The sequence below is a fragment of the Vigna umbellata genome, chromosome 4 (genome assembly GCF_029865625.1).
Source record: "Vigna umbellata cultivar VRB3 chromosome 4, Vumbellata_1.0, whole genome shotgun sequence".
Classification (NCBI taxonomy): domain Eukaryota; kingdom Viridiplantae; phylum Streptophyta; class Magnoliopsida; order Fabales; family Fabaceae; genus Vigna; species Vigna umbellata.
This window is the reverse complement of record NC_142168.1, coordinates 4,715,130-4,736,456: the sequence shown is the minus strand read 5'-3', so window position 1 is coordinate 4,736,456 and position 21,327 is coordinate 4,715,130. Positions and strand designations below refer to the sequence as shown.

Below are 21,327 nucleotides of genomic sequence, written 5' to 3'. Positions count from 1 at the left end.
CCAACCATTTCACTACCTTAAACCTCCACTTAAACCCAACAAAATTACAACCAAGACTACTATTTTTCCTCTAACAGTTCAATCAACACAATTCACTTCATCAACATCAAATCCAATCTCACAAACATACATACAATAGATTCAACATATTATACAACATTCATTGTCACTCAAATCATCAATATCATCCAATTAGTTCAATTATCACTAACACACAATAACATTTTTCATCCAAACAATGTAGTACTCACATACCATTAAACTTATACTACACACTTCAATTAAAAACAATTATCTAGCTTCCATTACCTCGACTCAACAACTCCAAAACCTCTAAACACTCCACAGATTTCTTGCGGCACAAGGAACTTCTATAAAACTTACAAATCACCGATTGGCGATTGGAGACCAACCTTAGAATCATAAACAAACTAAGAATCACGGGAGAGAGATTCTTGACCCATGCAAAACAGAACCACTTTACATGATCAAGAACCCTAAACACTAAGGAAAAAGGGGTTTACCACTTACCTGCTTGATTAAACCAATTGATCGGTCAGATTGGTAGCCCTTGACGCAGGGATCGCCTAGACACTTCCTGATCGTTGAAGAGATGATTGAGGAATAAGAAATTGTAGAGAAAAGTGAGAGAAAGAAAAGAGAATATTGTTTTAAAGAGATAGAAATATTTTAGATAATGAATCGAGCTTTAAAAAATTCTATTTATATTATAAGATTATTTTATAATAAAATACTCGGTCTTATTATTTTAATACATCTATCAACTCTAATACTTTATTTTATATGTTCTTATATTTTCTAAGTATTTTTTTTTCATTTTTTATATCAAATCTAATGAAATTAATTTACAAAATATTTCTGAATAATATTGACATTGATAAATGATATTAATTATTTTTTGAAAGAATATAAATAATTTTTTATAAGAAGGAGGGCATTCTTTTTAAGTAAGATTTATTTTATTATTTGTTATACTTGGTGATATTTGTTTAGTTTATGCGTGCTAGAAAACTAAATGGTTAAAAAATCAGAAATGCTGAACAATATCACATCTGATCCTTCTTCTTTCCTTCAAGACTCTTTCTCCTTCTCACTCGTTCAACTTGTTTCTACCAGCACTTTCTCATCAAAGCAACAAGGAAGAAAGGAAGTTACTTCACTTTTCTGTAAACCTTTCACTCTCTTCATTCCATCAGAGAGCAAAACCTGAGAAATAAAATAAAAGCACCGGATTAAGCAAGCCAAGCAACCCATCACGATTCCAACTTAAAGCACCGATTTTTACCGCCGAAACCCGACACCCAGATGAAGATTTGATTCGATCCGTCATTTTCCTCAAATGGGTCACTCCAATTCTTCGTCGCCATCCAAGCGCGGCCACGTGCGGCAGTGGCGGCTCCTGGACCTCGTCACCGGCGTGTTCTTCTTCCTTGTAGTGCTCTTCTTCGTCATGGTCTTTACCCCGTTGGGCGATTCGCTCGCCGCCTCTGGCCGCCAGACGCTGCTCCTCTCTGGTGCTGACTCCCGTCACCGCCACCAGCTAGTGGAGGCGGTCGAGACAGCTGGGCGGGGCGTGGAGGCGTGCCCCGCCGATACGGCTGATTACATGCCGTGCGAAGATCCAAGGCTGAACAGCCAGCTGAGCAGGGAGATGAACTACTACAGGGAGAGGCATTGTCCCAGGCCGGAAGAGTCGCCACTCTGCTTGATTCCGCCGCCGAATGGTTACCGGGTGCCGGTGCCGTGGCCGGAGAGCTTGCACAAGGTGTGTGTTGCGTTTTTGTGCTGAGGTTACTTTGGACAGATGTTTGTCTTATTTATGTTTTGTTAATGAATTTAGGGTCCATGTGGATAAACAACTTAGTTATGAAGTTATTGATTAAGGTTTGGATAGATTTCTCAAGGAATACCTTTAAGAAAAGAAGCTAAGCTTCTTCCATGAGATCAAATTAGTTTATACTTAAGCTGGATTGTAAAAGTTCTCTTATAGCTTCTCCCAAAGCCTATTTTAACTGAGTAACCCACTGATTGACCCCTAACTAACTATTTAAGGCCATTTAATCAACGGACCTATCATTTTCATGAACTCTCAAGGGAGTCTTTCAGTAGGGGCGTGAGTTGTATACTCCCTTGTACGTGTTTAATTCCTATAGATAACAAAAACGATTAAATATTTGTCACAAACTTAGTTCAAGCAACTTATAAATAATACATTCTTAACAGACCCACCCTTACCTTGACTTTTGTAATAATTATTTAGAAGTCATTTATAGAGTAATTGTGAATGTTCACATTTATTGTGTATTCAAATGAATTCTTTTTTTAATTCCGGTGTTTAGTTATTGTGTATGCTGACTATTGTTGACTTAGAGGATGGACCAAGGAGCTAGTTTTGTGGATTTGGAGTTTGGAATGGGACGGGGCTTTGGTGGGGGGTTTAAATCGGTAGTGTTTATTGTCCCTTTTTGTGTTTTGGAAGAAACTTGCATTTTCAGCGGCTTTTGGATCTTGGACCTTGTTGCCAGTTTGATTCTTGTTGTTGATGCGTCTTGGTGGTTGAAATAATAAAGTAATTGTGCTGTTTGTTGCGGAAGAGTTCATATTTTAATGGTCCAGACCAAGATCAATTCATGATTAGATGTTAGTACGATGTTTTTGAAGGAAGGTGCCGTGATGGGTCTCTCTATTTAGAGTTCTTATTGATCTAACAGAGTCCCCCTTATGGCTGTCTCTAATTTAGTGTTCTTGTGGGTTTAAAGAATGTGCTCATGTTTTTCAGAGGTGAAATTGTGGCTACTAGGCCACATCGTATTTATTTCTAGAATCCCCTAGGACAAAGAGAATTCCTTTCAGAATAGGAATTCAAATACTTAGGAAAGGGGTCTCTTTGGTTAGGGCGTCACTTTATCTTAATATGATGTTAGGCTGGCAGCCAAAATAGAATTTGCTACATAGTGTGATGAAATTGAGAACGAGATGGTACGGAGAAAAAGGACAGAAAAGAGAAGAAAGGATTAAATTATATTCATGTGAGTGATGAGTTTATTTCTATCTAATACTTAGTCGATCTAAAGCCAATTGTTCTAGTGTAAATTTTTAATTCCTGAGAGAGCTATGGACAAAATATGTTTTAGTAGTTGTGTTGTGTATATGGACAGCTGATCAATTGATGTTCCCCTGGTTGCTTTCTATATAGAAGGTTCTCATTTTCATTACTCTAATCGTAAAAATATTTTTAAGAGGATGGATGGGAGATGGTAGTGCCTATAATAGTTTTCTTTCTATTTTTCCACATTTTTCTCTTTCACATTTAACGAGGGACATCTTCAAGATGTCCTATACTGTAGTTTAGAATGATGATAGAGTTTATCACTCATGATTTGTCAATCCAAAATATTGATGATATATTCTGTGCAGATATGGCACAGCAACATGCCATACAACAAGATTGCTGACAGGAAAGGTCACCAGGGATGGATGAAACTAGAAGGTCAACACTTTATATTCCCTGGTGGTGGTACAATGTTTCCAGATGGAGCAGAGCAATATATTGAAAAACTTGGTCAGTACATTCCAATAAGTGGAGGTGTTCTGAGGACTGCCCTTGACATGGGGTGTGGGGTAAGAGGTGTTATACTCTTTTCCTTTGAGAACTCACTAGAATCTATTGTTGCTTAACATGCAAACATATCCCATTTCTTTACAGGTTGCTAGTTTTGGAGGATTTATGCTATCTCACAATATTTTGACCATGTCTTTTGCTCCAAGAGATTCTCATAAAGCTCAAATACAATTTGCTTTGGAAAGAGGAATACCGGCTTTTGTTGCTATGCTTGGTACTAGAAGACTCCCATTTCCTGCATTTGGATTTGACTTAGTTCATTGCTCTAGGTGTTTGATCCCATTTACAGCCTACAGTAAGTTTCTTCATTGCAGCTCACTTGTATGTCTTCCAATCTTCTACATGCTTGTCACTTCCCTAATGCAGGAGATCTGCCTTGCAGATGCCTCTTATTTCATTGAAGTGGACAGATTGCTCCGCCCTGGTGGATATTTAGTTATTTCTGGCCCCCCTGTTCAGTGGCATAAACAAGATAAAGAATGGTCTGATCTCCAGGCTGTGGCAAGAATCTTGTGTTATGAACTGATTGCTGTAGATGGTAACACTGTGATCTGGAAGAAGCCTGCAGGAGAAACATGTCTTCCTAATGAAAATGAATTTGGTCTTCAGTTATGTGATGAATCAGATGACCCAAGTCAAGCTTGGTAATTTCCGGCAGACCAGCTAGATTAAGTTATTTCTGCTCTTATTTTCATTGCTTTGCAATTTTGCTTTGTTCAGCATCAGTATATAGTACTACTAGAGTGTATGTTGCCATTGTTAAAAGATCTTATGGATTATTTTAAATTCAAACAGTTGATTGTTTTGTAGGTACTTCAAATTGAAGAAATGTGTCAGTAGGACATCTGTAAAAGGAGATTATGCTATAGGGGTAATTCCCAAGTGGCCGGAGAGGTTAACTGCAACACCTCCAAGATCCACCCTCCTGAAGAATGGTGTTGATTTGTTTGAGGCTGACACTAAGAGATGGGTAAGGAGGGTGGCTCACTATAAGAATTATCTAAAAACCAAGTTGGGCACTCAATTTGTACGCAATGTCATGGACATGAATGCATTATTTGGGGGTTTTGCTGCTGCCTTAAAATCTGATCCGGTGTGGGTGATGAATGTAGTTCCTGCTGAAAAGCCACCCACTCTTGATGTTATCTTTGACAGAGGTCTTATTGGAGTCTATCATGACTGGTGAGCTCTGATCTTTTTGCATTTCTTCTCTTAAATGGGATTATCCAGAATCTTTAGTGCTCTGATCTTTTTGGCACTTGCCTTTGAAAATAAACCTTCCTTTTTTAACTGATAATATGATTTGAAAATAGGATATATTGTGAGAAATTTTTGTGATTTGCAATGATTATTCGCATGGTATTCAGTGGTTTTATTTTTTTGCAAGTGCTTCCTTCTTCTCCAATTTTGACTTGTTTGCAATGCTTGTCACTCTACTACACTTGAAAATTACGGACCTCTACTGTATTATGGATGTGTCTTTGTGTGCTAACAAATATGGCTGTATAAGAAATTCAGAGTGTCTCAAGCTAATTTTGTTCTCATTTAAGATAGTTTTTTGGATCTAAATTGTGTTAAACTTCTCAATTAATCATACGGCTTCATCAAATAAAACTTCAGTGGTAATATTTTGTGATTGTAGCGAATCTTCTATGGAAAAGGAGTGAAAGTCTTTTACATATCATTTATAAAATGAAAACTTAAGCACATAAGCTCTCTAACTTAATTTTAATCCAGATCCTGCTTCTGATAGTCTAGTTTTTTATTTAATATATTTGAATGATTTTTCAATTTATAATGGATGAATTTTATTGGATCTAAGTTTTATGTTTATCCTTCCAGGTGTGAACCATTTTCAACATACCCTCGTAGCTATGATCTAATCCACGTAGCCAGCATTGAATCCCTTATAAAAGATCCAGCTTCTGGTAAAAACAGGTATTTTCATTTTTAACTTCTTGTATGAAGTCACACCACTTCCGAATTGATTTGGGATATCTATTTTTTGTACAAAGGGACTGTACAAGATCTTGGTGAATATATCGAATTCCTAAATGAAAACTAATGGTCATTGCGTATAGATATTTGTTAACAAAGAGAACAAACAAGGCAAGCGTGATAGAAAGAAACATTGCTACGGGAACTAAGTTATGAGTTATACACACGAACATGTTACATGTGTATTGAAGCATATATCTTCACTGCTTGATTTGCCTCTGAACTGGTGTTTGTATTTTGATATTCAAGAGAAACAATTATATCCACTTGATTTACTTAAGACGTATAGTGTTTTCATTCTCTCTGCTTTTATGTCTTCATAGCTTCTTTGACACATAATTTTAGTATGATTATTTTTCCTCAAGAATATGAATACTTATATCATTGTATTGAATGCATTTAAATGTTTCAAACTTCAGAATGTTGAAAATGAATGATCTACTTCTGCAACTAGGTTATATTATGTTTGAGTTTGTGTAGCCTGCAAAGAGACATTCAATGTTCTAATTCTTTGGTCTGCTCTGGAATAATTGATTACGATTAAATTACCTTGTATTAAAAGTCTGTTTGGATACAAAGCTAAAAGTATTTTTGAGAGTTTCTGAAAGCTTCTTAACTGAAACAAGTCTATATTTCTAGTAAAGATCTTGAAAACACTTGTAGCTTGTATCCAAAGACACCCTAAATTCTTTACTTTGATGCCAAATGTAGTGCATAGTAAACAATGAGCTCACACTTTGATTGCAGATGTAGTCTTGTTGATTTGATGGTAGAAATTGATCGAATGTTGCGTCCAGAGGGAACTGTGGTGGTAAGGGATGCCCCTGAAGTGATCGACAAAGTAGCTCGCATCGCCGGAGCAGTGCGGTGGAAGCCTACCATTTATGATAAAGAACCCGAATCACACGGCAGAGAGAAGATTCTAGTTGCAACCAAGACTTTATGGCAGCTCTAAGTCACATCCCATTCACACAGCTCTGTAATTTCGGTAACTTCCCTTTTTCCATCATGTGGAGGGTGAAGGTATGCATCAAAGAGATGCTGTTTTCTGACTCTCAATATTCTCATACAAAGAACATACTCAGGTAAGATTTCAAAGAGATGGAAAGACCCTTGTGCAGTTTTTGCATGGAGAATGCAATACAGTGTTCATTACATTTTCTCTAAACTTTAAGGATGTGAAATGTAATTCAAAACTTCTTTTTTATTGTAAACATATTATCATTGATTATAATTCAGCTACATTTCACTCTCTGTTCTGTTCCCTTTTACTTCTACTTTATCGTCAACTTTTTCATGCATTGAATATAAATACGAGGGATTTAACATTTAATCATTTTGGGAGTTCTTGGTTTTAGTTTTGTGAGGGTGTTCTTGACGCAGTGTTTTGGTTTTTCTGTCATTTTCTGTCATGAATAGAGACCTAGACAGATGAATCTGAAAGATTAATGTCAAAGGAAGTTTACCAGTTAATTTTTTTTTCAAAACTAAAATCAATTTATACAATGGAAGAAATAAATCAGATTTTAGAAATAGAGATAAACAATAACTTTTTTATGTATAAATCAAATTACATTTTTAAAAAGGATTTAGTTTTTGAAAATATTAATAGAAATTGGTGCCATGTTGAATGAATGAATTTGAGTAGTAACTCTTTAATTGCTTGGGGAGATTGTAATGGATAAACACACTAATAATCCCTACAAATTCATTTCAAATAAATTGAGTTAATTGCTTTTAATGATCAAATGAATTCAATTTAATGCAATACCTTAACGGTTAGGTCATCAATTATTTACGTTAATCCCAGATTTAATATGATTTAATCAAAATTAGTTAAAGTGATCAATTTGATGAGATTAGATACCCGTAACCTCAAACATGTTAGGTAAAGTTTGTTTGGAGCAGCTTTTATAAACCAATTTTTTTTTTTATAAATCAGTATTAGTTTATATTGAGATAAAAAATAAAATTTATAAAAATATATATTACAAATAATTTTATACATAAACTATGAAAATCTCAACTTTTTTTATATATATTTTTTCATTTGTTTAACAATAACTAAGACTATACAATGACGTGGACCCTTACCTTTTTAATGTCATTCAATACACACGAAATCCAAACATGTTTTAGTATTTTGAGCATATAACTTTTTTGTGTGTACTGCATTAATTCATATAAGATTTTGACACTGATAAATTGCTAATCAAATCAATTTTTATTTTTATTTTGATATACTTCAATGATGTATTAAATAGTTTTAGGTGAATGCAAAAATTTATCTATGATAATATATTTTAATCAGTTTGTATTATAATAAACATCATAAATAATCTATATATTTGTCTAAAGTTGAAGCTTTACTCTTTTCTTTTGTTGGTAAGGATAACTGAATTCAAATTTTGATTTTGTTAAGAACTGATCTCCCTTTTCAAACTATATTTAAATAGAGGGGTACTACTAGTAATTTAGGGTCCTGAATATAGCAAAAGCAAGTTGGCCCTTTGAGTTGTTAGCTGAAATTATAACAGAATCAATACAAAACAGGATGAACTTATTAAATCGAGGGGTGCCATTAGTAATCTGAATTTCCAAATAATATCATATTAAACCTAATTAAGCAAAGCTTGTCTATCATTATTCTCCAGCTCTTCTTCCTCTTGTTTATAAAACAGCACATAAAACCTTTGCTCCTTCGTTTCATAAATTTCTTCTAATTACAAGGACAATGTAAAACATCATTATGCTCTAGTTATGTTTTTTCTCCTTTCCTCCTTTTTCTTCTTTCTTTTATAGTGATTAGGAAATTTTGGGTTTTTAAGCTTCATTTTATGATGTTAAATTGTTAGAATTTCAAAAGTTTTATTGAATGCTTTAACTTCATTATCTTCTTCAACTTTAGTTCTTTACTTATAAAGGAAATTTAAAGTTATATAACCTTATTTTAAATTCAAATTTAGATTATAAATGAATAGTTTTAAGTTAAGTAAGTTAGTTTTTATCTAAATTTCAATTTAAAACACAAATGAATAGTTTATTTTGTGCTTTATTACTAATTCTGCGTATACAAACTTTGTGAATCAAATTGATATCTTTAATAGTTTAACTAAGCTTGAGAGATTTTAAATGATGAGTTTTAGTATCATTGTGGTTTTAGTAAGATTTGATTCTTTCTAGTATTTGAAGGTGAATGATTTTCTTGATATATATTACAAATGATTGGTGTAAATTCATGTTAATGTTAAAAGTGGTTATTACAAGTTTTTTCTTTTAGTAAAACATTTACATCAACGGAAATTACAATATACTAATAAATAAAATAGCATACTAATCAAATTTACTTATCTCCTTTATGAAAAAAATATATATTGTACTAACACTGTATATAAATTAAATTATATTTCAAAAATAATTTTACTTTATTAAAAATATTAATTATATCAAAATATATCCAAAATACAATTAAAAATAATTGTAGTGATTATTATTGAATGTATTTCTTTTAAAATTAAAAGTATTCAAATTTTATTTGATATTAACTATTTTAAATTGTAGACTGAAACACTTTATTATTTTTATGTTAATAGTGAAGTATTAGAAATGATTAAATATATAAATTGATTGATTAATGTAACATCCCAATAAATGATAATTACCATTAATCAGAACTAATCACATTTACAGTAAACACAATACAGTCTTAATATAAATAACAGCTGTTCCAAAATAAAACAGCACGTACAGTAATTTACAGAAGCTGTTCAGAAATCTAAAACTGAACATACAGCACATAACAGTACTCAAAATTCTAAAAGCTGCTATAGAACGAGCCTCTACTGCTCAGCTTTAACTTCAACTTCCACAAGGTTGGCATCCTCCAAATTTTCTTCTTCCAGCATAGATTCAAGGGGAGCCTCACCGTCTGCTCACATCCACAACGGATGATCATTGCATTGACAAGACGGACATACAGAAACAGTAGACAACACAAGGAAAATTGCAAGGGTAAGCTTAGGTAATTTAATTCAATACAATCAACATGATTTAACATAATAAAATCAATCATACAGTTCATACAACATTAAACATAAATCCACGCATAAAGGAACTCATTCAAATTCTCATAATTATAGACTGTCCGGACTGTATGATCCATGTATCTACAGGCGTTCTTTGCACCCGGGTGATGTAGTAACTGGGATACCCTCAACAGCTGCCACCCGAGGTTAACCCTTATCAGCCCAAGTACTATAAGGACTAGGGCCTCCTGCCATTCCCACGCATGAACTACTCTCCTCTACATGAGGATGAGCAATCACGGAATATCAGGATGAACAGCCATCAGTAGCTTATCCATGGTCATACTACACTACTTCTCATATTCACATCATGGAGACGTTCCTCCTTGGAACGCTCTTTCACAATCCATTCCAATAAATCCATTCAATCCATAATTCGCACATATTCACAATTTCTCTTAATCAAATTTTCATTCTGTATTCACTCTCTTACTTTTAAGGAACAACCATCACTCAATAGATAGGAAGGAACATATTGCAGTACTCATACATCCACGTTTCTGAACGATAGAAACGAGCCATTTATCCCTTGATACTTGATGACACTTAATACTTTAAAAAGCTTGATCTTAGAATTTATGGATAATACTTAGAAAAATTTTAAGTATAAAGACTCCAGGCAGAATCCAAAGAATTAAACCAGTAAGAATTATTTAGATAAACAACCAAATATAATTGAATTCAGAAAACAACACTGCCAGTCTAAGACCGAACGTTAATTAATAATTTGGACGAACGCCAGATACGTTCGCTCACGAAGCCATGAAAGACGAGCGTTCAATTACAAAACCGAACGCTGCTCAGAACGAACGCCAGATCAATGATCGAGCACCAAGTAGAACGAACGTGTACTTTGAACGAACGCGCATTTGAACGCACGTGCACTTGAACGAACGTCCGTTATCAGACCGAACGCTAACTAGGACGAACGCTCAATCTAAGATCGAGAGTTACTTTGGACGAACGCTCAGTAAAATACTAAGCGCCCCTTATGACGAACGCTGGTAAACAAAACCGAGCGTCCCAACTATACTTAACTATTTTTCAATGGTTGGACACGCTAGGCTAAGCCGAACGCTCACGCCTAACTCTTAACACCAATAACTCTCGTTCTAAATCAGAGTCCTTTCCAAATGAAAGGATCCTCATTTTAAGTGATGTTCCAGGGAAACCGAACGGTATAAGACCGTTCGATAACGAGCGCACATGATCAATCAGAGAAGATGAAATTTCCAGATTTTTCAACTCGATAACTTCACAGATTTTCATATGATTCATAAACTTAGAATTTTATTTCCAACATTATTTCATACCTTACAGAATTTCCCAATTCAAACGTATCATTCCAAATCATCCAGAATTCAAATCATAATACAGTCCATACATTTCATTTTCTGCATAATTTCAAACAACATTTCTGATATACATCCAGTTCAACTCTGCTGATTCATGCACACACTCAAAATTCATCTATGGCATACATTTCAGACAACCAGCACACTTCCACAGTATTCATCTTTCATATGCAACCAGTACAACAAGTTCTTTTCACACATAATTACACATCACGTATTTCATACATTTCAGACATTCAACATTATTCATTACTGTCATACAGATCAAACATATATTAAATGAAATTACTAAAGCTTCCCTTACCTGTTACTGCAGTATTCTCCAAATTGCTTAAAATTTCACTCTAGCACTCACGGCTTTCTATCCAGTAAATCACTCAACCACTTCCACTAAATCTAATACACCAAAATCATCACAGATCAGATTTCTAATTCTGCATGCAACCAGAATTTTGGTTCGCATAAACTAAATGAACAATTATGCAGAATGAGAACTTACCAGTTCAGTTCTCAATTCTGTTCGGATCAACTTGATACTCACGGTGCAGGGAACTTTTCTACTGGTTCTGAAATGGGATTGGAGTAGATTATGGTGAGTTACTTCAGAGAGGAGATGAAAGAGTGCAGAGAAATGCAGAGAATATGGAAGATCAGAAATTGGAGAGGAAGAAGGTGATTGCATGGAATGAAGAGAAGTGTTTTTCAGAGAAATCACTTTCTCTCCCTCGTCAAACGGTTGAGCAGTTATTCACTGCCACCTGGTTTCCAATACTGATTTTAGAAGCTTCCAAATTGACATATGGCATTCAGTGCATGTAGAGAGGATTTAGTGGAATTTTGACGTGGCAGGTATATTAAAACAGTGATCAGAGAATGGATTTAAGTGTGTTAATTTTATCAGGTTCTCACATTCCCCCTAACTACAAAAATTTTCGTCCTCGAAAATTCTAAGGCTTACCAGGGAATAGATGTGGATACAACTCCTTCACTGCCTCTTCAACCTCCCATGTTGAGTCACCAGTCTTTGCATTCCACACCACTTTCACAAGACGAACATCCTTCCCTTTGTAGAGTCTGGTGCGGCTGTCTTCCACACAAACAGGTTGCATCTCCAGTGTTCGATCTGGCCTAAGTTGGATATCTTCTAACTCCAATACGTGTGATGGATCTGCTATATACTTCCGGAGTTGTGAAACATGAAAGACTGGATGCAGGTTGGACAGTTGAGGTGGCAAAGCCAGTTCATACGCCACTGCTCCAATCTTCTTCAGAATTTGATAAGGTCCAACGTACTTGGGAGAAAGCTTCTTTGGACGCAGGACTCTTCCCACACCAGTGACTGGATTCAACCTCAGGAACACGTGATCTCCAGCAGCAAACTCTAAGGGTCTTCTTCTCTTATCTGCATACGATTTCTGCCTACTTTGAGAAGTCTTCAAACGTTCTTGAATCAATTTCACTTTCTCTGTTGTTTGCTGGATTAATTCTGGTCCAGTTACTGCAGTTTCACCTTCTTGGAACCAACACAAAGGAGTTCTACATTTTCTTCCATAAAGAGCTTCAAACGGTGCCATTCCTATGCTTGCTTGATAACTGTTGTTATAGGTAAATTCAACCAGTGGCAGAACTTCATCCCAAACCCCCATATGATCTATCACACAGGTTCTCAACAAGTCTTCAAGAGTCTGGATGGTTCGTTCAGATTGGCCATCCGTTTGAGGGTGATAAGCAGAAATCATTTGCAGTTTGCTTCCCAATTCTCCTTGCAGTGACTGCCAAAAACGAGATGTGAATCTCGTGTCTCTATCTGATATAATGCTTGAAGGAACTCCATGCAGTCTAACAATCTCCTTAACGTACAGCTTTGCCAAGTTGGTCATAGACATCTTCAAATTAACAGCAAGGAAGTGAGCGCTCTTAGTCAATCTGTCTACAATCACCCAAATTGAATCGTGGTTTCGGACTGTGCGTGGCAGATGAGTCACGAAATCCATAGAGATGCCATCCCACTTCCATTCTGGAATTTCCAATGGCTGCAGCAATCCTCCAGGTCTTTGGTGTTCAGCCTTAGCTCTTTGACAGGTTAAGCAAGTTGACACAAAACGTGCAATGTCACTCTTCATACCCGGCCACCAGAAGGATAAACGAAGGTCTTGATACATCTTAGTCATGCCAGGATGCATGCTAAGACGGCTGCGATGTCCCTCCTCCAATATAATTCTTTTCAACTCTCCATCGTTTGGAATGCACGTTCTACCCATGTAACGTAACATGCCATCCGTTCCAGCATTGAATCCCTTAGCCTGATCTTTACCGAGCACGTTAAAGATTTTCACCAATTCTTCATCTTCACGTTGCTTCATCCAAATTCTGTCAAACACATCACTGGAAATTCTAAGATTACAGCATCTGATAACGTCCGTTCCTACATCAAACTGCAATCTTAGATCTCTAAAACTCTCCACCAAATTCCACTCCTTTATCATCATTGCCGAAACCCTTACTGCTTTCCTACTCAATGCATCAGCCACCACGTTTGCTTTTCCAGGATGATACAGTAATTCAAATTCGTAATCCTTCAAGAATTCAAGCCACCTCCTTTGCCTCATATTCAACTCCTTTTGATCAAAGAGGTACTTGAGACTCTTGTGATCACTAAATACTTGAAACGTTGCACCATACAGATAATGCCTCCAGATTTTTAAAGCAAACACGACTGCTGCCAGCTCCAAGTCGTGTGTGGGGTAATTCTTCTCATGAATTTTTAACTGCCTAGAAGCGTATGCCACTGCCCTTCGTTCCTGCATCAGTACACAGCCCAAACCTTGATACGATGCATCACAATATACCTCAAAAGGTTTGGCCGTGTCTGGAATGACCAACACAGGAGCGCTTGTTAATTTCTTCTTCAATTCCTGAAAGCTCTCCTCACATCTATCAGTCCAAGCAAACGGCTGGTCCTTCCTGGTGAGGTAAGTTAGAGGGGCTACTATCTTAGAAAATCCCTCAATAAATCGCCTATAGTAGCCCGCAAGCCCCACAAAGCTCCTAACTTCTGTTACAGAACGTGGACTCTCCCAATCCAGCACTGCCTTCACCTTGGCTGGATCCACTGCAATACCACCAGCAGACACAACGTGTCCCAAAAATTGGATCTCCTTCATCCAGAATTCACACTTTGAACGCTTGGCATACAGTTCTTTCTCCCTCAATACACTCAAGACAGTCCTCAAATGGTCTTCATGCTCTTCAAAGCTCTTGGAATAAATGAGGATATCATCAATAAACACCACAACAAATTTATCCAGGTACGGTCTAAAAATTCTGTTCATGTAATCCATGAAGATTGCAGGTGCGTTTGTCACTCCAAAGGGCATCACCACATACTCATAATGGCCATAGCGTGACCGAAATGCAGTCTTCTGAATGTCCTCCTCTTTAACTCTGATTTGATGATAGCCCGAACGTAGATCAATCTTAGAAAATACACACGCACCATGCAACTGGTCCAGCAGGTCATCAATCCTTGGAAGAGGATACTTGTTCTTGATGGTCAGCTTATTGAGTTGTCTATAGTCAATGCATAGCCGTGAGCTGCCATCCTTCTTCTTTACCAACAATACAGGCGCTCCCCAAGGAGAAGCACTCGGCCTGATGAACTTCTTATCCATTAAATCTTCAATTTGCTTCTTAAGCTCTACCAACTCAGCTGGTGCCATTCTGTAAGGTTGAACCGAGATGGGTGCAGCAGTAGTTACCAACTCAATGGTGAATTCTACCTCACGGATGGGAGGTAGACCAGGGACTTCATCCGGAAAAACATCCGAAAATTCATCTATTACAGTTCGTCCTCCACTGTTATCAATAGTGGATGAACGCTCTATCTCATCATCTCCATACGTCATAATCAGAAAGCAGCTTGCTCCCTCCATAATGTCCTCCTTAAACTGTCCAAGAGTAATAGACAGTTCTTCTTCTTCTTCATTTGGGAAGATCAACTCCTTCTTCCCACAATCAATGAGGATCCGATTGACATTCAACCAATCCATCCCCAAAATTATTTCTAAGTCTTGAAGGGGTAGGCAAATGAGATTAACTTTATATTTACGTCCCTCAACTTCTATAGGACATCTCACACAAACTGTAGATGTCTTAATCCCACCAGCTGCTGGGGTTGACACCACCAGATCAAACTGTAATTCGCTCTCCACTAATCCCAGCTTCTCAACACACGCCTTCGAGATGAAGGAATGAGTTGCCCCCGAATCATACAACACATCACACGGCTTCCCAAACAGTAAGCAAGTACTGGTGATTAGTGTACCTGAACGAGCAGCTTCAGCACCAGTAATGGCATACACCCTTCCTGTTGCTTGTGCACGTCCACCTCTTCCCTGTTGAGTTCTTCCAGCATTTGGAGGTCTCATCACTGCACGGCCTCCCATATTACACTCCTGATCCGAGTGTCCGTTCCTCCCACATTTGTTGCAATGTTTCCCTCCAGCAAGTTGAGGACACGCCCATCTCAAATGCGGTCCTCCACACTGATAACACGTCAGACTCCTCTGCTGCCCAGTTTGGCCAACAGTGACCAAGGCTTGTGATCCACCTGATGATTGAGTTGGACGAACGTATGGGGACCTTCTTACGTTCGTTGTGTTTCTGGATACCACCTGCCCCCTATTCATCTGCTGCTTCTTCAGTTGTTCAGCCTCAGCAACGTTCTTCTCCAGTACCTTTGCTCTTTCAACCATGGCAGGGAAAGACCGAATGCACAGGCAGGATATCAACACTTTCAAATCACTTCTAAGTCCATTCTCAAACTTCCTGCACTGCCATTCTTCGTTTGTAGCCATGGTGTTAAAACGGACCAGATGCTTAAATTTGTTGGTGTATTCCGAGACGGACATACCACCTTGCACCAGTTGAAGGAACTCCACTTCCTTAGCAAACCGCACACTATCAGGAAAATACTCTTCATAAAATTTGGTTCTAAAAACCTCCCAAGAAATTGGATTCTGCGCATCTGTTAGGATGGCCTTCATGCTCGCCCACCAATGACTAGCTTCACCAGTCAATAAGTACTCTGTAAATGCCAAACGATTTTCATTTGGACATCTTTTGGCATCATAGATACGCTCCATATCCCTCAACCATTGATCAGCTTCATCCGGAAGCCCTTTGCCATTGAATTTGGCTGGATGGTGCTGCAAGAAACTCTCTAAACTCCATTCTGCATGAGGTGCAGCGTTAGAAGAAGAGGCTCCTGGTGTGCCTCGGCCAGCTGCCAAAATATCCATTAGTTGTCTCTGCGTTGCTTCTGAATGAACACGAGAAGCCTCCATACTTTGCATTGCTTCCTGGTTTTGCCTCATCAAGGCAGCGTTCTGCTCCACCAAAGTTGCGTTCTGTTGTTGAAGCCTGTCTATGACTGCCTCCAACACACGGGCACTAACTGTTGCATCAGATTCGTTCGGCTGAGGTGGGGGAGGAAGTCTAGGAGCCATTCGTTTTCTGGATCAGAGAAAACGTACGTTAGCTATGTTCAAGAGTTAAAAATTACTAACTCATCAAACACATATCAAGCACACAACGAAAAGCACAGTGCACTCATACCCTATATGTCCTTAAAAGAACAAAACTGTTCTGATACCAATAAATGTAACATCCCAATAAATGATAATTACCATTAATCAGAACTAATCACATTTACAGTAAACACAATACAGTCTTAATATAAATAACAGCTGTTCCAAAATAAAACAGCACGTACAGTAATTTACAGAAGCTGTTCAGAAATCTAAAACTGAACATACAGCACATAACAGTACTCAAAATTCTAAAAGCTGCTATAGAACGAGCCTCTACTGCTCAGCTTTAACTTCAACTTCCACAAGGTTGGCATCCTCCAAATTTTCTTCTTCCAGCATAGATTCAAGGGGAGCCTCACCGTCTGCTCACATCCACAACGGATGATCATTGCATTGACAAGACGGACATACAGAAACAGTAGACAACACAAGGAAAATTGCAAGGGTAAGCTTAGGTAATTTAATTCAATACAATCAACATGATTTAACATAATAAAATCAATCATACAGTTCATACAACATTAAACATAAATCCACGCATAAAGGAACTCATTCAAATTCTCATAATTATAGACTGTCCGGACTGTATGATCCATGTATCTACAGGCGTTCTTTGCACCCGGGTGATGTAGTAACTGGGATACCCTCAACAGCTGCCACCCGAGGTTAACCCTTATCAGCCCAAGTACTATAAGGACTAGGGCCTCCTGCCATTCCCACGCATGAACTACTCTCCTCTACATGAGGATGAGCAATCACGGAATATCAGGATGAACAGCCATCAGTAGCTTATCCATGGTCATACTACACTACTTCTCATATTCACATCATGGAGACGTTCCTCCTTGGAACGCTCTTTCACAATCCATTCCAATAAATCCATTCAATCCATAATTCGCACATATTCACAATTTCTCTTAATCAAATTTTCATTCTGTATTCACTCTCTTACTTTTAAGGAACAACCATCACTCAATAGATAGGAAGGAACATATTGCAGTACTCATACATCCACGTTTCTGAACGATAGAAACGAGCCATTTATCCCTTGATACTTGATGACACTTAATACTTTAAAAAGCTTGATCTTAGAATTTATGGATAATACTTAGAAAAATTTTAAGTATAAAGACTCCAGGCAGAATCCAAAGAATTAAACCAGTAAGAATTATTTAGATAAACAACCAAATATAATTGAATTCAGAAAACAACACTGCCAGTCTAAGACCGAACGTTAATTAATAATTTGGACGAACGCCAGATACGTTCGCTCACGAAGCCATGAAAGACGAGCGTTCAATTACAAAACCGAACGCTGCTCAGAACGAACGCCAGATCAATGATCGAGCACCAAGTAGAACGAACGTGTACTTTGAACGAACGCGCATTTGAACGCACGTGCACTTGAACGAACGTCCGTTATCAGACCGAACGCTAACTAGGACGAACGCTCAATCTAAGATCGAGAGTTACTTTGGACGAACGCTCAGTAAAATACTAAGCGCCCCTTATGACGAACGCTGGTAAACAAAACCGAGCGTCCCAACTATACTTAACTATTTTTCAATGGTTGGACACGCTAGGCTAAGCCGAACGCTCACGCCTAACTCTTAACACCAATAACTCTCGTTCTAAATCAGAGTCCTTTCCAAATGAAAGGATCCTCATTTTAAGTGATGTTCCAGGGAAACCGAACGGTATAAGACCGTTCGATAACGAGCGCACATGATCAATCAGAGAAGATGAAATTTCCAGATTTTTCAACTCGATAACTTCACAGATTTTCATATGATTCATAAACTTAGAATTTTATTTCCAACATTATTTCATACCTTACAGAATTTCCCAATTCAAACGTATCATTCCAAATCATCCAGAATTCAAATCATAATACAGTCCATACATTTCATTTTCTGCATAATTTCAAACAACATTTCTGATATACATCCAGTTCAACTCTGCTGATTCATGCACACACTCAAAATTCATCTATGGCATACATTTCAGACAACCAGCACACTTCCACAGTATTCATCTTTCATATGCAACCAGTACAACAAGTTCTTTTCACACATAATTACACATCACGTATTTCATACATTTCAGACATTCAACATTATTCATTACTGTCATACAGATCAAACATATATTAAATGAAATTACTAAAGCTTCCCTTACCTGTTACTGCAGTATTCTCCAAATTGCTTAAAATTTCACTCTAGCACTCACGGCTTTCTATCCAGTAAATCACTCAACCACTTCCACTAAATCTAATACACCAAAATCATCACAGATCAGATTTCTAATTCTGCATGCAACCAGAATTTTGGTTCGCATAAACTAAATGAACAATTATGCAGAATGAGAACTTACCAGTTCAGTTCTCAATTCTGTTCGGATCAACTTGATACTCACGGTGCAGGGAACTTTTCTACTGGTTCTGAAATGGGATTGGAGTAGATTATGGTGAGTTACTTCAGAGAGGAGATGAAAGAGTGCAGAGAAATGCAGAGAATATGGAAGATCAGAAATTGGAGAGGAAGAAGGTGATTGCATGGAATGAAGAGAAGTGTTTTTCAGAGAAATCACTTTCTCTCCCTCGTCAAACGGTTGAGCAGTTATTCACTGCCACCTGGTTTCCAATACTGATTTTAGAAGCTTCCAAATTGACATATGGCATTCAGTGCATGTAGAGAGGATTTAGTGGAATTTTGACGTGGCAGGTATATTAAAACAGTGATCAGAGAATGGATTTAAGTGTGTTAATTTTATCAGGTTCTCACAATTAATTATTATATTAAATATAAATTCCACCAAAAGCTTTAACAATACCTGTCATTTTAATATAATACCAACAAAATTTAAAATTATTATCATTTAAAATATGTGACCAAAGAGATACTAAAAAACAAATACAAGTACAATAATAACATATAATGTAATTTTATTTATATTATCCATTATAATGTGCCCAAACACAGCATTAATGTTTTAAATAGCATTAAAATGAGTTTCAAGTTGGGCCATTGATGCAATGTGAAACACTGAAAATTTGACTTTTATTGTATATTAAAATGAAGAACATTTGACTTATCAAAACCTACATAATCGTTCCAGCAATGTCGGCACTGTTTTTTGTTGATCATGACACCGTGATTCTTGCAACATCAGGAATTTCAATTCTTGATTTTATGATATTATTTATTATATTATATTTTAAAAATATATCAATATACACTAATTTTAATATTTTAAGGCATATTAAAGAATCTGAATTGGTATCATTGTCTAATAAAGTCAGTCTAAAATTCAGAATCTCTCAGATGTAATACATTGTTGTAAGAAAAACACTGATTAAAATAATTATATAAGTATTTAAAAGAGACCTTAATTATTAATAAATCGAATGTGTACGAATTTACTAAAATACTAAGATAAAAACAAATAAATAAGAATATTAACAAGAATAAATAGAGTTCTAAAATAACTAACATATATAAGTCACACAAAACGACCTAAAGATGAGTACATTATTATGAGATAGAGAACGTGTTCGTATTATATCTCCAAAACAGTTATATGAAATAAATGTTTAACTAATGCATTAAATGAAAATTCAGATTGAAAAAGATAAATATATTTTTACACAAATAAAATTTTTACATTTATTTATTTATTTTTTTACTTTTTACTTTTTTTAAAAATATATAAAATTTTATTTTTTGTCATATTTTATTTTTTTATAACGTGTATCAAATAAATATAAATATGCATTGCTCATTAAAAAAACACTTAAATAATATAATTCTGTCAAAATTTGCAACACTCTCCGACCAATTAAAGCAAAGTTTTTATCCATAACCACCACTGAAATATATCATTCAATTTAACTAATTCTAAGTATTTAGTATTTTTAACTTTTAGTTTTTATTATACAAGAACATCGACTAATTAATTGCATGTTATCGCGCAGTAATACTTTGTCGGAGATATTTACTAAAATGATATGGTTTACTATTCTCGCTAAGAATTCTATTTATTAAGAAACTGACTGATATCTATTTTTTGTCATTTGATTGTCCAAAGTACATCACAATATATTATCCAATAATCGAATTTTTATCTAATTTTTTAATGCAACTGAAATCATACAAAAATTAGAAATTTAAAAATGTAACAATAAAAATCGTCAATATTTTACAAGTACTATTTAACATTTATTTTATAATAATTTTTCGCAAATAAAATTGATATAAAATTTTGTTAAAAATGTCATGTTATTTCTTAATAAACATTTAAAATTTAAACATTAATTTAAGTTAAATATATAAGAATCTAAAAAATAGAGTATTATAATTAATAGATGTTTTAAAATAATGAGACTTATGTTTTAAAGTTAAAATAATTTAATAAAATAAATAAAATTTCTTAAACTCGTCTCTTTACTTAAAATACAAATCATATCTCTAAAACTCTTTCTCTTAACTTTTTATCGCTTTTTTCCAAAAATTCTAACTTCTTAATCATCTGTTTTGGTACTCTAAGAACCTAAGGACTCATTCCATTTTCAATTCGGTGTTTTGAGCTCTAAGAAATGGTTCAATGTTTATAAAGCTCCGTTGTTTTGGTGTAAGATAAAAAAACTAGTGTTTTAG

The 21,327-nt window shown here is 35.9% G+C and overlaps 1 protein-coding gene and 1 long non-coding RNA gene across 3 annotated transcripts; one reads left to right on the top strand and one right to left on the bottom strand.

Annotated features, from left to right (window-relative positions):
• The first annotated feature begins 1,058 nt into the window (after positions 1-1,058).
• Positions 1,059-6,895, top strand: LOC148199071 (putative pectin methyltransferase QUA3). The gene is made up of 7 exons (XM_088113759.1): positions 1,059-1,786; positions 3,439-3,642; positions 3,728-3,938; positions 4,026-4,287; positions 4,454-4,825; positions 5,486-5,581; positions 6,389-6,895. Exons 1-7 carry the CDS (start codon positions 1,361-1,363, stop codon positions 6,594-6,596), a joined length of 1,779 nt encoding a protein of 592 aa, XP_087969885.1. The 5' UTR covers positions 1,059-1,360; the 3' UTR covers positions 6,597-6,895.
• A 9,422-nt stretch (positions 6,896-16,317) lies between these two features.
• LOC148199070 (uncharacterized) lies at positions 16,318-19,382 on the bottom strand. 2 transcript variants are annotated; one of them, XR_015786201.1, is made up of 3 exons: positions 19,046-19,382; positions 18,851-18,942; positions 16,318-16,595 (listed from the first exon to the last, which is right to left on the bottom strand). It is a non-coding gene; the product is annotated as an uncharacterized LOC148199070 (long non-coding RNA). The 2 variants fall into 2 exon arrangements; XR_015786200.1 differs by lacking the exon at positions 16,318-16,595 and adding an exon at positions 16,914-17,034.
• Positions 19,383-21,327: the final 1,945 nt, after the last annotated feature.